General features: G+C 37.8%; 1 protein-coding gene across 4 annotated transcripts in view; it reads left to right on the forward strand.

Annotated features, from left to right (window-relative positions):
- The window catches only part of pak1 (p21 protein (Cdc42/Rac)-activated kinase 1), a 59995-nt gene that overhangs the window by 35240 nt on the left and 7816 nt on the right, over positions 1 to 16939 (forward strand). For all 4 annotated transcript variants that reach the window (XM_052152440.1, XM_052152441.1, XM_052152439.1 and 1 more), the window contains exons 2-9: positions 156 to 372; positions 3099 to 3193; positions 4464 to 4611; positions 6135 to 6172; positions 7267 to 7380; positions 12154 to 12370; positions 16148 to 16211; positions 16303 to 16351. In XM_052152440.1, the coding sequence (XP_052008400.1) occupies positions 180 to 372; positions 3099 to 3193; positions 4464 to 4611; positions 6135 to 6172; positions 7267 to 7380; positions 12154 to 12370; positions 16148 to 16211; positions 16303 to 16351 (918 nt within the window). In that variant the 5' untranslated portion in view covers positions 156 to 179. The remainder of the gene's footprint in view (positions 1 to 155; positions 373 to 3098; positions 3194 to 4463; positions 4612 to 6134; positions 6173 to 7266; positions 7381 to 12153; positions 12371 to 16147; positions 16212 to 16302; positions 16352 to 16939) is intronic.

The raw sequence follows: 16939 nt of genomic DNA on the forward strand, positions 1-16939 counted from the left end.
GAATTTTATGAAATCACTATGGAAAAAAATCAATTGAAAAAATACCTCTGGAGCCAAGACGGCTAAAAAAGAGGTCGAGCACTGTTGTCCCCTACTGTTGATGGACTTCAACTCCTCCTTTTAACTAACTCCAAATCTGATTGGTTGTGTTTTAGATTTAGCCACACCTACAGCTGAACATGTCAGACAATGGGGAAGTAGAAGACAAGCCACCAGCTCCACCCATGAGAAACACAAGCACCATGATTGGCTCATCAAGTAAAGACACAGGCCCCCTCAACCATGGCTCCAAACCACTGCCTCCCAACCCGGAGGACAAGAGGCGGAAAGAGGGATTCATTCGATCGATACTCACTGGAGGAGGTGACAAGAGTGAGTGACAGTCATTTCTCAGCTAATGTAGCTCACTAATGTTATATCATGTTTTCTACAAGATAAGGAGTAGTCTTCCTCATAGGGGGAACACAAGGGCCCAGAAAGCCAATCCTCTGTTGAACTGCATTCAAAACAAAACATTTTGGGCTTCTGATTTAAGATATTTGTAAACTTTGTAAACATTGCAAATTTGTACTTCTCACGCTGACAGCACTGAGAAACGTAAAAGGGAACGTACGACATTGTGATGTGTTGCTTCAGTTGCAGTCTGGAGAATAATTTACACCTAAATAATGATACTGAAAAACTTTAAAGAAATAGTTGCACTTTAAAGTGCGTGAGATGTGTTATTTTAACGACATTAACATCATAGAAGTTACTTGCTGGTAACCATTAGATAACTTGAAATTTTATTTGGAGGAAAAGAAAAAACTTCTGTAGACAAGAGCGTGATATTCTTGTTGAGGAAATTACTGCAAGGAAAAAATTCTCCTTGGGAAGCTTTCTAATGTTATAATTATTTATTTTCTATGAACTCTAAAGTTTGCGGAGAGAGAGAGAGAGAGTGCGCTATATGCAGCGCATCCGTTTTAATTAGCATGATTGTTCGCCACAATAAAAAGCTTAAAAAAAATTACTGTTTGAATTTTGTGATAACATTTACGTGGTTTATGAGCTGAAAATAAAATAGCATTAAATACAAAACAGTCAAAAAAGTTTTTTGGTCTAAAATCAAATTTCTAAGTTAACAGTCCAGAATAAAATGCCCAAATACTTAATGCCCTTTTTGGGCCACTGGAAGGCGCCCGGCTGGAAAGCCGTTACTGGGCAGTACGCTGCCAGAGCCAAAGCTTCGGATTTAGACCAATTGATTCTGTATCCTGAGGAATTAATACTTTTTGTGGTAGCAAGGCATGGATCTAGTGGGGTCGGAGACGAATAATAAAATATAATCTGTGTAAAGCAAAAGATTGTGCGCCAAAACAAAATATTAATAACTTTGTTTTGAAGTTACAAATTAAGAAGAAAATTGTAGTTAAGAAGAAATTTCTTCTTAAGAAAATTTTGTGAATCCGGCCCCAGGGGCTGTCAAGCTCCAAATAAGGGCAAAAAAACCACCATGAAAGTAGTCCGTATAACTTGTGCGCTATGTTTAAAGTCTTGAGAAGTCATGCGATAGCTTTGTCTGAGGAACAGACCGAAATGTAAGTCATTATTCACTTTCACATAGTTTGCACATTCTAACTTGCCTGAAAGATCCTTGACTAGACTGTTTCAGGGTCAAGCGGCGCAGAGGGAGAACCAGAGGTCTGTGTTGTGTTTAAGAGGCATTAGCAGCGTCCACTTGGTGCTGTGTCCGATGAGTGACACAAAGAGACACTGGTGCAAAGCAAATGCTGACATAGTGAAATCGATGCCTGACTGTCTATTCGTGCATACATATTAGGGGTGTTAGTCTATTAAAGCTTTTAATTGCGATGAATCACTTTTTTAGTTAATCGCGATTAATCGCAGATTTAGAAAATGCAGAAATTTGACACCATATATATATATATATACACTTATTTTCCTGTCAAAATGCATTTATTTCCATCTTTGGAAAGAAAACTAAACAATATGCAACATATTACAAAATATGCTTCATTAACATTTTCCAAACAAAGCCTTCCACAGTATAAAAATAGTACCAATTCAAGTAATATTAAAGCTTTCCCAAGTCTAACTGGAAGGTTGACATATTGAAAGAATGAGTGTTAATTCATAATTTAATTTATGTTCACAATTTTACATTAAAATATTAATCTCACAGCATTAATTATGTGTTAATGCATTTATTCCTGCTCTGTGAAAATATACCCAATTGCCACTTCAGATGCAGCTTTTGTGCCACTTTTCTGTGTAATGATGGCTTTAGTATCCATAGGTTTAGTATTCATTGCAGTGGGCATTCAATCTCTTAAACTCTCATCCGCCACTGTGACTATCTACTTTCCTACAGCAATAGTGAAGTTGCATTCATGAATTGCATCAGAGCGTCAACACCAGCGTCCAGCACCGCTTTGAACTCCACGGGAAAAGTGGAGTGATAGTTGAGACTTGCTGCGCTTCAATGGTAATTGAAATCTGCCTTACATAGGCTGAAAATACTTGATTTCTATCACAATTCCCATCTGGCCTTGTTTTGTACATTAAATAGCGCTAAAAGCTCCGTTCTCCATCATTTTATCACTGACTGTGAAGCACTGTTGTGGTGTGTCTGTCACGGTAATGACTTTGGGTGGACACATTACAAAGGATCTTTCCTCCCAACAAGTGTTTATGCTGGATTATGCTTTATTAATGGTAAATCCGTTAATCGCGATTAAGAAAAACTAATGCATTAAACTTTTTTAATTGATCGCAAATAAAAAACTATTTAAATTACTGATGACCTCACAGGAAAGCTGCAGGAGAGGGGAAGATTTTCAGTGAATAACGTCTTACTTTTAGGTCTGTTCCTCATACAAAGCTATCATATGACTTAAGGAAGTCATGTTCATGGGGGTGAAAATAATGGAATTTAAATGTATTTTATATTAAGTTTCATAAACTGGAGGAAGACAATGTTTTGGAGAAAAATGTAACGTTTACACTCACAGTGCATGTTCACTTAGACTGAGTTATTCTTGATTTAACTGTGCTCTCGTTCTCTTTCTGTTTCCCCGCCCCCTGCCGTCACTCAGCCAATAAAAAGAAGGAGCGGCCGGAGATTTCTCTACCCTCGGACTTTGAGCACACCATCCATGTTGGCTTTGACGCTGTCACTGGAGAGTTCACTGTAAGTGTGGGAAAAGTGGTCTCAGCCATATGTGTATATATATATAAACCAACATGCCATTTTTACATTATTATATATTGCCAAATTTATCTACATTGACCCCATATAGGGCCTACTTTTCTATATCATTGGACCATCATTTTGTGGCTCCATTTGCCATGTTTTCACCCAATCACAAGGGACAACATATTGGCTTTTATAAAGGAGAAGCATCCTTTTCCTGGGGCACTATTACAATATTTACTTATGACCAATTCTAGTCAAATCTAAATGGAAGATTGAATAACACAAATCAGCATTGTTCAACAGTGCGTTCAGGCTTTTACACATTACCAAACCTGCGAAATGAATAAATACAATCAGATCATGAAAAACAAAATGCCTTTGAATAGTTAGACTGTCACCCATTTTACATCCTCATCTTGAGATAATATTTTTAAATATACACACAAAAATTCAATATAGAATTAACTTTCGACATTGTTTCTTTAACAATTAGAAACTTACAACAGTGCCCCCAGGTCCAGAACTGTCCTCAGTCTTTTAAGATTGGTATTTTATTTATGATAAGACACTTAATGAGCTCTGCTCTTTGCCTGACCCCCAGATCAGCCATACGTTTAGTTTGCTACACTGAGAATAGTTCTCTCTGTGGGTGTAATGAGTGTTAATGAGAGCCAGTGGGTCGCCCTGTCGACAGAGACACTCAAATTACTTCAGTTCATTAGTCCTTAAACTGATCACAGTGGTCAGATAACCTAGAGACAAGTTTTACACCGCTAACACGTTTAGACTTAGCACAGTTTAGCCATTTTTGGGTGTTGTATATATCAGGCGGTTTGTGAACAGTCCATGGGCGGTCCATAGGCGTGCATTCTGAGACAATAAAGTTGGAAACAATACTATATACTATTATCTGTCTGGATGGAGGCAACCATTTTTTTTTTGGAGAATGTCATTTCTGCCACTAGTGTCACCAAACTGAATTCCAAAAATAATTATTGTTTTTAAACAGGTTTCCCAAACATGCCCCACATCTCTCGTTGTACAGACAGACAAACAAACTCACACCATTGGTTGAACAAATTTTGCCATGAGGCTTGTTGGGGTGCTCAAAGAAAAAGAACAATGTTTTGTTAGCACCGCAGTGTTTTAGGGGAATCAACCTTTGAATGCCTTACTGTACTTGAATCATGTTAGCAGAAATAATTTTAACTAGGAAAAAATAACAAAGTTCACTTTGAGTTGTATTTGTTCCTCTTGTTCATAGGGAATGCCTGAGCAGTGGGCACGGTTACTACAGACATCAAACATCACCAAACTGGAGCAGAAGAAGAATCCACAGGCGGTTCTTGACGTGCTTAAATTCTATGACTCTAAAGAAACGGCCAACAGCCAGAAATACATGAGCTTTACAGGTGTGACACATTTTCTGTTTTCAAATCTTTTTGAGGGACTTTTTGCACTCACACAGGGTGTCTGTATGAGTGAGAGCCAACCTCATGTCATTCTGTGGAGTATTTCAACATCTATGCACCTTGGGGGCCTGGGTAGCTCAGCGAGTATTGATGCTGTCTACCACTCCTGGAGTCACGAGTTCGAATCCTGGGTGTGCTGAGTGACTCCAACCAGGTCTCCTTAGCAACCAGATTGGCCCGGTTGCTAGGGAGAGTAAAGTCAAATGGGGTAACCTCCTTGTGGTCGTGATTAGTGGTTCTCGCTCTCAATGGGGTGCGTGTTAAGTTGTGCATGGACCGCGGAGAGCAGCATTAGTCTCTGCATGCTGTGAGTCTCCACTGTGTCATGCACAATGAGCCACGTGATAAGATGCGCGGATTGTCTGTCTCAGAAGCGGAGGCAACTGAGACTTGTCCTCCACCACCCGAATTGAGGTGAGTAACCGTGCCTCCACGAGGACCTACTAAATAGTGGGAATTGGGCATTCCAAATTGGGGATTAAAAAAAAACATCTCTGCACCTTGTTACATTGTTCTGGGTCTGGTTTTAAATCTGCATAAAACTTCATGAAACATAAACAAAATGTGGGAAATGACAAATAAATACTTGCAGCACAGCATTGCGATTAAAACAAGCCCAAAAACATCCTAACGTGGTGCATAGATTTTGAAATGATTCTTATGGAGTCTCTCGAGATGGCTAAAAACACTAGTTTGAATGTGAAACGAATGTGCTTGATGTAATTTACGAGTTGAGACTTTTCTAAAGTTATGGCTCATGACTTCTCAATCTGTATGATGTTACCTATTCTTATTCTGATTGTTGTGTTCACATTTCATAGCACACATACATAACACACAAACCACCGCTGCACTTGCAGTCAGGCTGCTACAATAAATATTACACCATGTACATCGAGTTTAGGGTTTGCATTGTGTGTTTTGTTGTTTAACGTTAGTTACATGCTGTTTGTTTATTGGCTTATTTTGGCTTAATTCATTATTACAGCTGTTAGAAGGTCATTATTCTCTCTGTGAGTGAGTCATCAGGATTACCGTAAACACTCGTATAAATGGGCACCATACAATTTATGCAAGTGTATTTTCATTTATTTCTCATTAAAATTCATCTGCATTCATCTGTAATGTAGGCACATTTCTGATTCATGTTACATCAGCCAAACCTTAAATTGCAGCAAGTCCAAATTCCAAACTTTTACATATTTTTCAAATGTTAAGCTAGCAGTTCCAGGTTAAAGGATATTAATACTTTTTTAAACATTGGTTATCGGTATTGGCTACAATGAGCCATATCCTTAAAAGAAAATGCTAAAATTCTCCTAAACAGGCTTCATTTTCTATGTACAAAACTTCTTGTTTATTCTTATTTATTATTTTATTTTAGGGTGAAATGTGACCCGGGCATTTCTTGACCGTTTTTGTTAAATTCACCACATTGCTCATGTCTGTCTTTTTCATTTTAGATAAAGGTGCAGATAACTACAGCTCTTCCAACGCAGTGGTGAGTCACTGTAAATTACATTTGGCATTTGGTGTTTTCTACTTTTATCTGTGGTGTAACTTGTTTTTCGGAGTAGTTCAAACACAAAAATGTATATTATGTCATCATTAACTCACTCTCATATTACTCCAAACCTGTACTGTACAAACCTGAGGAAAAGTGGGAAATTAAGGGGAGGGAGGGTTAAAGGAATAGTTTACCCAAAAAGGACAATTCTGTCATCATTTACACATCCTCATGTCATTCCACACCCCTATGACTTGCTCTGAACTGTGGAACTCAAAAGGAGAAATATTGATGAATGTAGTGATAATTTTTTTATGCAGTTACAATAAATAGTGTCTGAAGTTTGTCCAGATTCTCAGTGAATAACAACCTAAATGTTTTCTTACACAAAGCTGTCGTATAGCTTCAGCGGACCTGGAATATAGTCCACAAATCTAGTATGGACTACTTTTATGACACTTAAGGTCATTTTTTAAGCTTGAAAGCTTACCTATTCATTGTAATTTCATGGAAAAGAGTGACCAGCATAGTTTTCATAATTTCTACTTTTGTGTTCCATGGGAGGAAAGTAACATGGGTTTGGAATGACATGAGGGTGACGAAATGATTACAGAATTTTCAGTTTTGGGTAACCTATTCCTTTAAAACCTGAAGGGATGTAGTGAACAGCAAGGTAGATAGTCAGAGTCACATAACGGATGCCCACTCAGTCTAAGGAAAGGATTCATGCCAGACACTCCTGGCAGTGCCAATGGGTTCATTTCTCTCTCAATTTCTCTCTCTTTCTCTTTGCACTGTGAATCAGCATCTTTTTCTGTCCAATTCTCCCGCTGAGTCATACAGTATCAGTAGCTCAGTATGAGACAAGTTAGATGCGCCAAGCAAGAAACTAAACTTAATTTTTAACTGATGGAGTGGTTATGTTGGATCTAATTAGTTGAGGCCTGTCACGGGTAGTTGAGCTCAGCAGTACAGACAGTACCACTCGTGTTATAGTTGGCATGTTAGCATTGGGTTTGTTTTGCACCCATGTTGGGATGTCAGTTGGTCAGCCTCATTTCCTGCTTGGCTTGTTTCACGCTCCACAGAACTCCAAGACCGTTTGCGAGACGCCTGCCGTGGCAACCGTCTCCGAAGATGATGATGAGGATGAAGCCACGCCCCCACCTGTAATCGCTCCCCGCCCCGAGCACACCAAATCCGTGAGTGTATTTTTATAAGAAAAACGCAAGGTCTCATTTTTTTTTTCTTTTTTTTTTTAACTATCTTTCAATTTTAATGTGGAATTTTAATAATAGTGTCCTTAATTGGCATGACAAGAACTGTACACTGGCATTGGTGTACGATGAGTAATGAACAATACAAAAAGTGAAACTAAATAATTATGAAGCACAAAATAAAATGAAATGATATAATATAATTATATAATATAATATATAATTGAAATTTTAAAGGAATGTTCAATACAAGTCAAGCTCAATCGCAGCATTTGTTGCATAATGTTGATTACCACAAGAATATTTCTAACTCATTCTTCATTTATAAAAAATAATTGATTAATCGAAACTAACGCACTTACAATGAATGGAGCCAGTCCATAAACATTACAATACACAGTCTCAAAAGTATAACCACAAAACATGTTAACATTATTTTAGTTTGAAATAAATCGCTTCCTAACATTATCAGTGTTAGTGTTAAAGATTTATCCAATATAATACATTTGTTGCTATGACAACGTAACAGCTTAAACCCTGTATGTAACTTTAATACACTACAATCGTGTTAATCGTATTAATGTTGACGTCTTGTGGCTATACTTTTAAAACAGTGTATTTTAATGTTTATGGACTGGCCCCATTCATTACTTCCCTTATAAGTGCCTTAATGTTACAGTGATTTAAAAAAATATTTAATAAATGAGATACTAGTCAAAATATTTTTAGATAATTAATTGAAAGTTTTAAATTGCAAACATTTTGTAAATGGAAGTCTTTGGGATTTCGATTGCTCGCTATGGAAAAACTGTTATTTTTAAAAGCTCCTTTTTAACTTGACATGGCATCTAACCAACCTCCTGTGCAAGACGCCGAAAAAACGGCTTGGCACAGTGGTCAGAGATGCCCCTCTAGCACGTTTACAGTGCAGACAAATTCTAAAACACGTTAGGTGTGAACGACTCCTAAAGCTGGTCAATTAGAAAAGCTTTAGCACACATTGTACTAAAGTACAATCTGAAGGAGTTCTTATAGGAACTAGAAAATGCTGATTTTACATTACGGATTTTGAGAAAAAATATCGTACAATAATAATACGCTTGCTTGCAATCCCACATTTTTAAACAAATGAATTTAGGAAGTAACATGAATTAACCAAGAGTAGTTTGGGAGGATAACCTAAATATGAAAAATGATTAAATGTGCCAGTAATTAAAATTGGCAGCATAACATTAGTGTTGTTCTCATTCTTCCTCTTCTCTCACCGCAGTGAATATCTAGAGTCTGGAATAATAATTTCTTAGATTTGATAGACGCCTCCAAGCTAACCTGTAATTACTGAATAAATATTCCTGGGTTCAGAGCAGTGGGTAGATGACTCTAGGTTTATTACGCCCACATGGAGGACTAGGGCCTGTTTGTGTGTGTGTGTGTGTGTGTGTGTGTGTGTGTGTGTGTGTGTGTGTGTGTGTGTGTGTGTGTGTGAGAGAGAGAGGGGCATCAGGGGGCAACAGTGGCATACTGGAGTCTCATTACCTTTCCTTGACCTGTTGAAAGATCATCGAATCAGGGCTGTTGGATTTTTAAGTGCCTGGATAATAAAAAAAATGCTCCATCAACAGTAAAGTGATATTTTGTGAGCATGTCAGCTCTTAAAGGAGTTTCACTCTCATTGGGTCAGACTTTAATAAATGATGTCCTGAAATTTGGGTGTGTAAACACGCACATATTTCCCTTCTTTTTACAACAACAGTGTCCACAAAACGTATTTGGTGCATCCAGTAATTTGGGGCTAAATTAAAATGTTTTACACGTTAACAAATGAATTGTGTTTTTGTGTGAAGTGATCTGAACGGTGTACACTCACATGAGATGAAGACTGTACTTATAATAGTTTTCTATAAAAAGTGTTTTTGGTATACATGGTGCGGGTCACCCCTTCAATGTGTTTTGCCATGTTGTGTTTCACTAGAAGTCGAAGATGCGAATCCTCGCACTCATTGGCTGCCGCCTATGTAGCTTGGCTACGCTTAGCGCAGTGTTGTTTGGTAATGCGAAGAGCATCTATCTCCAATGAAATGGCATACGTCTTCATTCGTTTAGGAGCTTGGCACAGCGATGTTGTGGGTTTTGAGTAAACCATGACGTTGGTTGGCTTGGAAACAAAATGAGTTCTTCAGATGCAGTTTTCATGGTCATGCTAAATTTGATCATCAAAAACAATTCTAATCTTTCCTTTACCATAACATTCAATAACGCTAGATAACTGAGGTTTATTTTACACTACGCAGTTCTCTAATAAATGTAATAACTGTCTTTAGAAATAATGTGAATTGTAGACAGTCTTCGAAGATTATTGACATGAGGGACAATAATAATCTGTCCTTAACTGTAGAAGTCTGTTCGCTTGAATTCGGACGTTTTTTTTTTTTGGCAAAGCAATTATAATATAGTTGCAGGGGCGGATCTACCGGGGTGGCATAGGGTGGCAAATGCCACCCTAAAAGAATACCTTGCCACCCCTGCTGTTGGCAGCAAAGAATTAAAAGTTATGGCCAATTTGACAATTTCCAAGCGCGAATCTCCAATGTCCGACTGCACTGAATGCAGCAAGAGATGACGCCAGAGCGGCAAGAGACTTAATGCCTTTCCGGTGATAATGCCCTTACTTCAATCATACTTCTATCTCCTATTAAGTGAGATCACATTGTATGGTCACTTATTCCTAATATGAACTGTTTCACATGAAACCTCAAATGCAAGACATTGATTTCATGAGATTAAGTTTGTCTGTATGAGTTTGTAAATGGCAGCCTGTGCCCTTTTGTAGTGTGTACATACTATTTCTCATCAAACTGTGATAAACGTGATTAAATTAAGTACATATAAGTCTGCCATATGTTGCCACCCCTCAAAAATTCCTGCCCCCATCTCGCCACCCCATAAATATTTTTCTAGATCCGCCCCTGTATAGTTGTAATAAATAACTTTAGAAATGACCTCAATCTCCAACATTTTCCAGAATTAAATTATATACCAAAACTAGCGGGGGCAGCAGAGATGATCATGCTTATCAACATCGATAGATGGCAGTACAGCGTCTAACACCACTGTCGTATCGGTACTTAAAGTACACGAAGAAGAGCAATGCTAACGCTAGCTAGGGAACTACTGAATGTTTGATCTACTGAACCCCTTTCATTTTAAGATTAGAGAACTAAGCTAATCAAATCTAATTCAGTGTGTTTTGTTCTGTTCTTCTCTTCACATAAGGCTCATGCACTAAAAAAAGCTGATGAGATCTGTTTTTCTTTTTTTAAAGTTGACATTATTTTTATTTTTTACCCTGACACATCTAAACAAACGTGGCTTTCCTGCACAAAATGCTGAAAAAAATGAAATACTGCGCAACATGTAATGATGTTTGTCTTTTGCATGTTTACATTGAAAAACAACCCAGACATGCGCACTAATATCTTTGGTGTCAAATGATAATTTAAGGGCCGTTTTTACCAAGTGTGTTCTTGTGCTAAAAAAGCTAGATGCAGCACAACAAATGTAACATACTGTGGGTGTCGAGGCATGTTTTTAAAACTTGACGCTATTTAAAAAACATTTTAACCTGATATATCTTCTAAAAAACATGTCGCTCCTGCACGAGATGCTGAACAAAATCGGCCCAACAGTCCAAGAAATCTGCCTAGTGCTTGTTTACATAGAAAACAATGGAAAAACAGCGCAGAATGACGCCAAATACATTCTGTGTTCACAGGTCTCTAAATGTTAACACCGACCACATCCATACACTAAAAAAGCTTGATGCAATGAATGTAATAACAAGGGTGTCTCGAGATATGTTTTTAAAGTTGATGTTCTGTTTTAGCATGACACCACGTATTAAAATCGTGACACCTGCGCAAAATGCTGAAAAAAAGGCAAAACGCTGCACAACAGTTAAAGGAGTTTGTCTAGAAAAAGAATGGAAAAACAACCCAAACAGAGACTTGTTTTACTTTAAAAGTTGATGTTCCTTATTATCATGACATCGCATCAAAAACCGTGGCACTCCTGTGCAAAATGCTAAAAAATAAAATTCAAAACGCGGCGCAACAGTCCAAGGAATCTGCGCTTGTTTACATAGAATAGGCTACGATGGAAAAACAGCGCAGACAGACACAAAAACAAAAACGCATTCAGTGTCAAAAGACCATTTAGGGGCCATTCACACGGACTGCGTCCATATGCTAAAAAAAAAAAAAAAAAAAAAGCTAGATGCAACAAATATAACAACAAGCGTGTCTCGAGACGTATTTTTCAAAGTTGATGTTCATGACACCGCGTCTAAAACCCGTGGTGCTCATGCGCAAAATGCTGCAAAAACAGCGAAAATTGTTGTAACAGTGAAAGATGTTTTTCTGGCACATGTTTACATAGAAGAACAACCCAGACAGATGCAAAAACATCTTAGGTGTGAAAGGATCCTTTAGGAGTCTCGAGACACACTTGTAAAAGACGACCTTCAGTTTAACCTGACATGGGTTGTAAAAAAGCGATACTCCTAGTTCGAGATGTGGCGCAATTGTCAAAGATGTTTGTCTAGCACGTTTACATAGAAACAGTGTAGATGGACACAAAAACCATTGGAAGAGACCTTAATGGACCGTTGTCTGTACCCTATTTTATTCTACTGAATTACACTCTGCACAGTATGTTTTGTTCCCATATTTGCTACTAATACAACACATCTCCACCCTACAGATCTATACGCGCTCTGTGATAGAACCACTTCCTCTGCCGCTCTCTACCAAAGATGCCACCACATCACCCACCACCAACACAGCCACTGACGGCGGCAGCCCAACACAGACACCTTCAACCACTTCCAACGCCACCACTGCCACTCCGTCCACTCCACAAAGCACAGACAAGACACGCAAGAAGAAGATGACCGACGAGGAGATACTCGAGAAACTGCGTAAGTGCAGATATATAAAACATTCAACAAGGGTGAAAAGTCATGTTTACGTTCATAGAGTCTATAAAGAGGAGACATTCCGGTGTCATTTTTCCAATGTTAAATTTCAAGCTAAAATGAAATTTTTTTAATTGTTTTCTCACCCTCATGTTGTTCCAAACTGGATGTGTGACTTTTGTTTTTTTTGCTGTTGAACACAAAAATAGATGTTAAGCAGAGTGACCGCTTCAGTCACCACTCACTTTCATTGTGTCGAAAAAAGATGCAATGTAAGTGAATGGTGACTGAGAATAACATACTTCCTAATATCTAATTTTATGTTCCATGAAAGAAAGTAAGCTAGATGGGTTTGGAAAAACATTAAGGTTAATATGTATAGTCATAATTTTTGCAATGGTGTTTGGTAATGCATGTGATGCAGAAAGGACACTCCAGCTTTATCAAAAATTGCACATGACAAAAATGCAATGACTTAATTGGGATTTGTCAATCATGACATTCTACTATCAAATATTTGTATATATTAAACCATGTGCTGTATAAATGTTAGCTTCATGTCCAATATCATTAGCAATTTCAACTAAAATAATAATTTCATGCCTATTTATTTATTTATTTGGCAAGTGTAATGAGCTAGATAATGCATAGTCAGCTGGTCATTATTGCAAAAACCTTATTGCCCCATTGAGGTTTATTTTACAATAATGGCTGGCTGATGTTACATTATTCCTTGCATATAAAATATGAATGATATGTTAATTTTATATCTTGGTTCCATTTATAGCCAAGACCAAGTCTTTGTATATGTATATTTTGTTTTTTTTAATCTTATTCATATTTTATTTGGCATGTAATGTCAGAAAATATTGATTTTATTATTTCCAGTAATTTTGTTTATGACTGGCTCTAGAGAAACATGATTTCTAAGAACCTGTCTTATAAAACACCATGCTACAGATGTGCTAAGATCGCCGTCTACTGGTAAGAACGGGATGCTGCTTCTATTAATCAGCCTTCCAGTGTGTCTCTTTCCTGCCCCTTTCTGTCAGTTCAGGGCCCCTCTTGGCCAAAGATGTGTCTTCCTCCATTTAAAGTATCCACTCATCAACGGTTGCCAGGTTACCCCAGCGAACTAAAGGCAAACTCATCTTTCCCTTATAGGGCCTAAGTTTAAGACTCAAAGACATCGTAAAACTCTGACTAGCCATCGGCCCTCTTCCTTTGTGCATTTTCCAGTCATCCGTTACCTCACCGTCTGTAAATCTGTCTTTCTAAGTTCTTAAAAACCTGCTTCCTCCCCTCTGTCTTTTTTCTTCTTCTCTGGAAACGATTGTTTGCTCTTCCTTTTGAAAGGGATAGTTCATCAAAAAATAAAAATTCTGTCATAATGTATTCACCCTCATGTGGCTCCAAACCTGCATGAATTTCTATCTTATGTGGAACACAAAGTGCGATGCAGAATGTTCTGTACTGAGAGTCTCAGTCACCATTCACTATCGTTAATTGGAGAAAAAAAAAGATGCAATGAAAGTGAATGGTGACTGAGGCTAACAATCTGCTTAACAGCCATGGAAGACAAATCCACACAGGTTTGGAACAACATGAGGGTGAATAAACGATGACAGATACGTATATTGTTTGGAAGAACTATTGCTTTAAGGCTCTACATCATGTGTTTGACTGTATTCTGATATTAGATGAAAATTGACTGACTGTGAGTCGCTGAGATGATTGTGTTATCTTATTTAGTGATTATTTTGACAAACTGTGCGATTGCAGTTTAAACTGTGATATTCTCTTTGCATTTACATTGTACAGTGACTTGAATGTGGACTATGATCTCTTTTTGGTTCACTGTGATAGGGTTATTGTAATAAAATATTTATTATTATCATTATTTTAGTTAATAGGGGAGACCGGGGCTTGTTGTCACAAGGGCTATATCTCAGGTACGATAAGATTTGGCATCAAAATGCCAATCGCACAAATGTGTGATTCCTCTAGCAGAGGTTTTGTATGTTGGTTTCAAACACAGCTTTGGGGTAAGTTGTCACAAAACGTCAACAGGTGTTGATATTGAACTGTATCTTTTTCTTAGGCAATATCGGTTGAAATGTAAAGTAGCATTTATTTATTTTAGCCAAGGCTGAAAGGTATGTGACTATGCAGAAAATTATTTTCTAAAACAAACCTACCCTGAGAAATATTCACTGGGGTCAAAAGTAGCAGGACAACTAGCCCCGATCTTCCCTTTATATTTCTGTTGTAATGCTGCATTCCATTAATCTCGGATAGTCTGAATTTACAACTTCCTACTAGGAAAAGTGCAATGGAATGCCACTTAAAGTCAGACTTTATGTGGAAATCTTTAACTCATATTTCACCGAGATGCAGATGCGTGACATGTCGGCGGGGAGATGTGCAAAGATACAAAACATTGACTTTTATTGCCATGACATACTATATATATATATATATATATTTTCCCTGAGGTCCACTGATGTTGGTAAGTTTTTTTGCCCCAAAATTTTCCACCCTGTCTCTGCCCCTCTGTCTTAAACGCTCGGTTTTGGCCTTAGCGCCTTCTTTAAACTTCATCATAAACGCTCACTGTTATGGTTGTCTAACATCGTCCAGACCCTCAAATAAAGCCAAATTTGAAACTCAATCAGAAGAAAATTAACTAATTCCGCAATAAAACATAACATTATATCAGGGTTCACACATAACGTACACCCAACACATTTCATCTGAATATAATGAACTGTTCACTCAAGTACAGCAGCACCATAAACTATCAAACAGTCATGACATTAGAAACATTCATGAATTAAACTGGTGTTTTAACAGCCCCATTCTTCAATAACAGTCCAGGGTGTGTTTAAGACGCTGAATGGGGTCTCATTTTTAGAGTTATAATTTGACATCACATCTTATTAGCAGCACAAGATGCTTGTTAACGGTCAAAGAAGTTCATCTAGTGCATGTTTATGTAAAAAAACATTTAGGAAGGTGTCCTTTGTAAGTCCCCTTTGGTATATGAATCTCCCATGACACAGATTAGGCCCATCTCTCTCCTCTTCACCTGTCTTACTGAGTGCCAGTGGGCAGGGCCAAATACATACTCTTTTTCTATTGAGGACTAAGTTTAGTATGTTTTTTTATTTGTATTGATTCCTCGTTTTATGACCGATTGATCAATGAGTTAACATAAAATTATATAAATGCTTGTTTAAGAAATGTTTACAGAGACGGGTGTATAAAACATGGTACAATGTACTCTCTTTTGACAATCATACACGTGTAGAACAATTGCTAGCGTTGCAGCTTTGTTTATCAATTGGGTTGCTAGGAGACATCTCTGGTGACAGTCCCTGCTAAGCTAATGGGAGCGTTGCAGTTTTCTTTCCTTACATGTCATCTTCCAAGCATCTGGCAATGGAATGCCTTTAAAATCGAAGATTTGAGATTTCAAGTAGGAATATCCAACATCCGACATTGAATTGAACGCAGCATCATTTCTTTACTTCTACAAATGATTCTACTAAGGCCATCTTGTTCCAAATCTGGAGAGATGCGGTCAACTCCTGTCGCAAAAGGCCATATCACAATTTGATTCGTTTTGCAGCCCTATCACAAACCCTGAAATGTTTCAGCTTTATTCCTTTGTTCTGTCTTTTTTAAATTGTGCTGTTTTTTTCCTCACCTGTATCTTTCAGCTGTACAGATTTACTTGTCTGTTGTCTCTGAATATAATGTGTGACATTCATTCCACAGGAAGTATAGTCAGCGTGGGTGACCCCAAGAAGAAATACACACATTTTGAGAAGATTGGTCAAGGGTAAGTCTCAATTTATGTCAGAAACAAAGTTTTCCTCTCAAAATATTTAAACCCAACTCAAAAAAATATTTTACTTCCTTACCTGATTCAGAGCATCTGGAACTGTCTACACAGCCATAGACATCGCCACGGGACAAGAGGTAAGTGCTTTAAAATGCCAGTCTGTTTCTCATAGCAAGACTTTTGACTATCGTCATAAAGTCTGCTCCACTTTGCAGCTTATTCAGGTCAAGAACCACCCAGTTAGATTGGACTTTTCTGAAACTCGTTCAAATTAAGGTCTGGAAGTCTCCATCAATGGTTGTCTTTTCTGATTTTCAAAATTTAGATGTATCTAAAAAGTCTTCAGTTTTCTAAATTCATGATTGTCTAATAGCAATTTGTTGCATTCTGATACGTATTGCAAACATGTCACTTAGTGTACCAGAAGTTTATGTTTGTAATTAAAGAACTCTTTTCATGACGTTCAATAATCTGATATGCCTATAGACTGCATGCGCTAGTGTGTTTTGAGATACCGAAAGCACTTTCAATGTCCACATGCTTTTACGGTTAATAGCGAGCACCTATCATTGTTTATGATAGGCCTCAGACGAAGCCTTCGACATTCTCATTGATCGATGTCCATGAATCAGGGGATGCTGGGGGTATACTACGTTTTATATCGATTGCCTGATAACATTTCACCGAGCTGAGGGTGCAATGTAATCTACCTGCACACAAGGCTT

Source organism: Xyrauchen texanus, chromosome 21, assembly GCF_025860055.1.
Source record: "Xyrauchen texanus isolate HMW12.3.18 chromosome 21, RBS_HiC_50CHRs, whole genome shotgun sequence".
NCBI classification, from domain to species: domain Eukaryota; kingdom Metazoa; phylum Chordata; class Actinopteri; order Cypriniformes; family Catostomidae; genus Xyrauchen; species Xyrauchen texanus.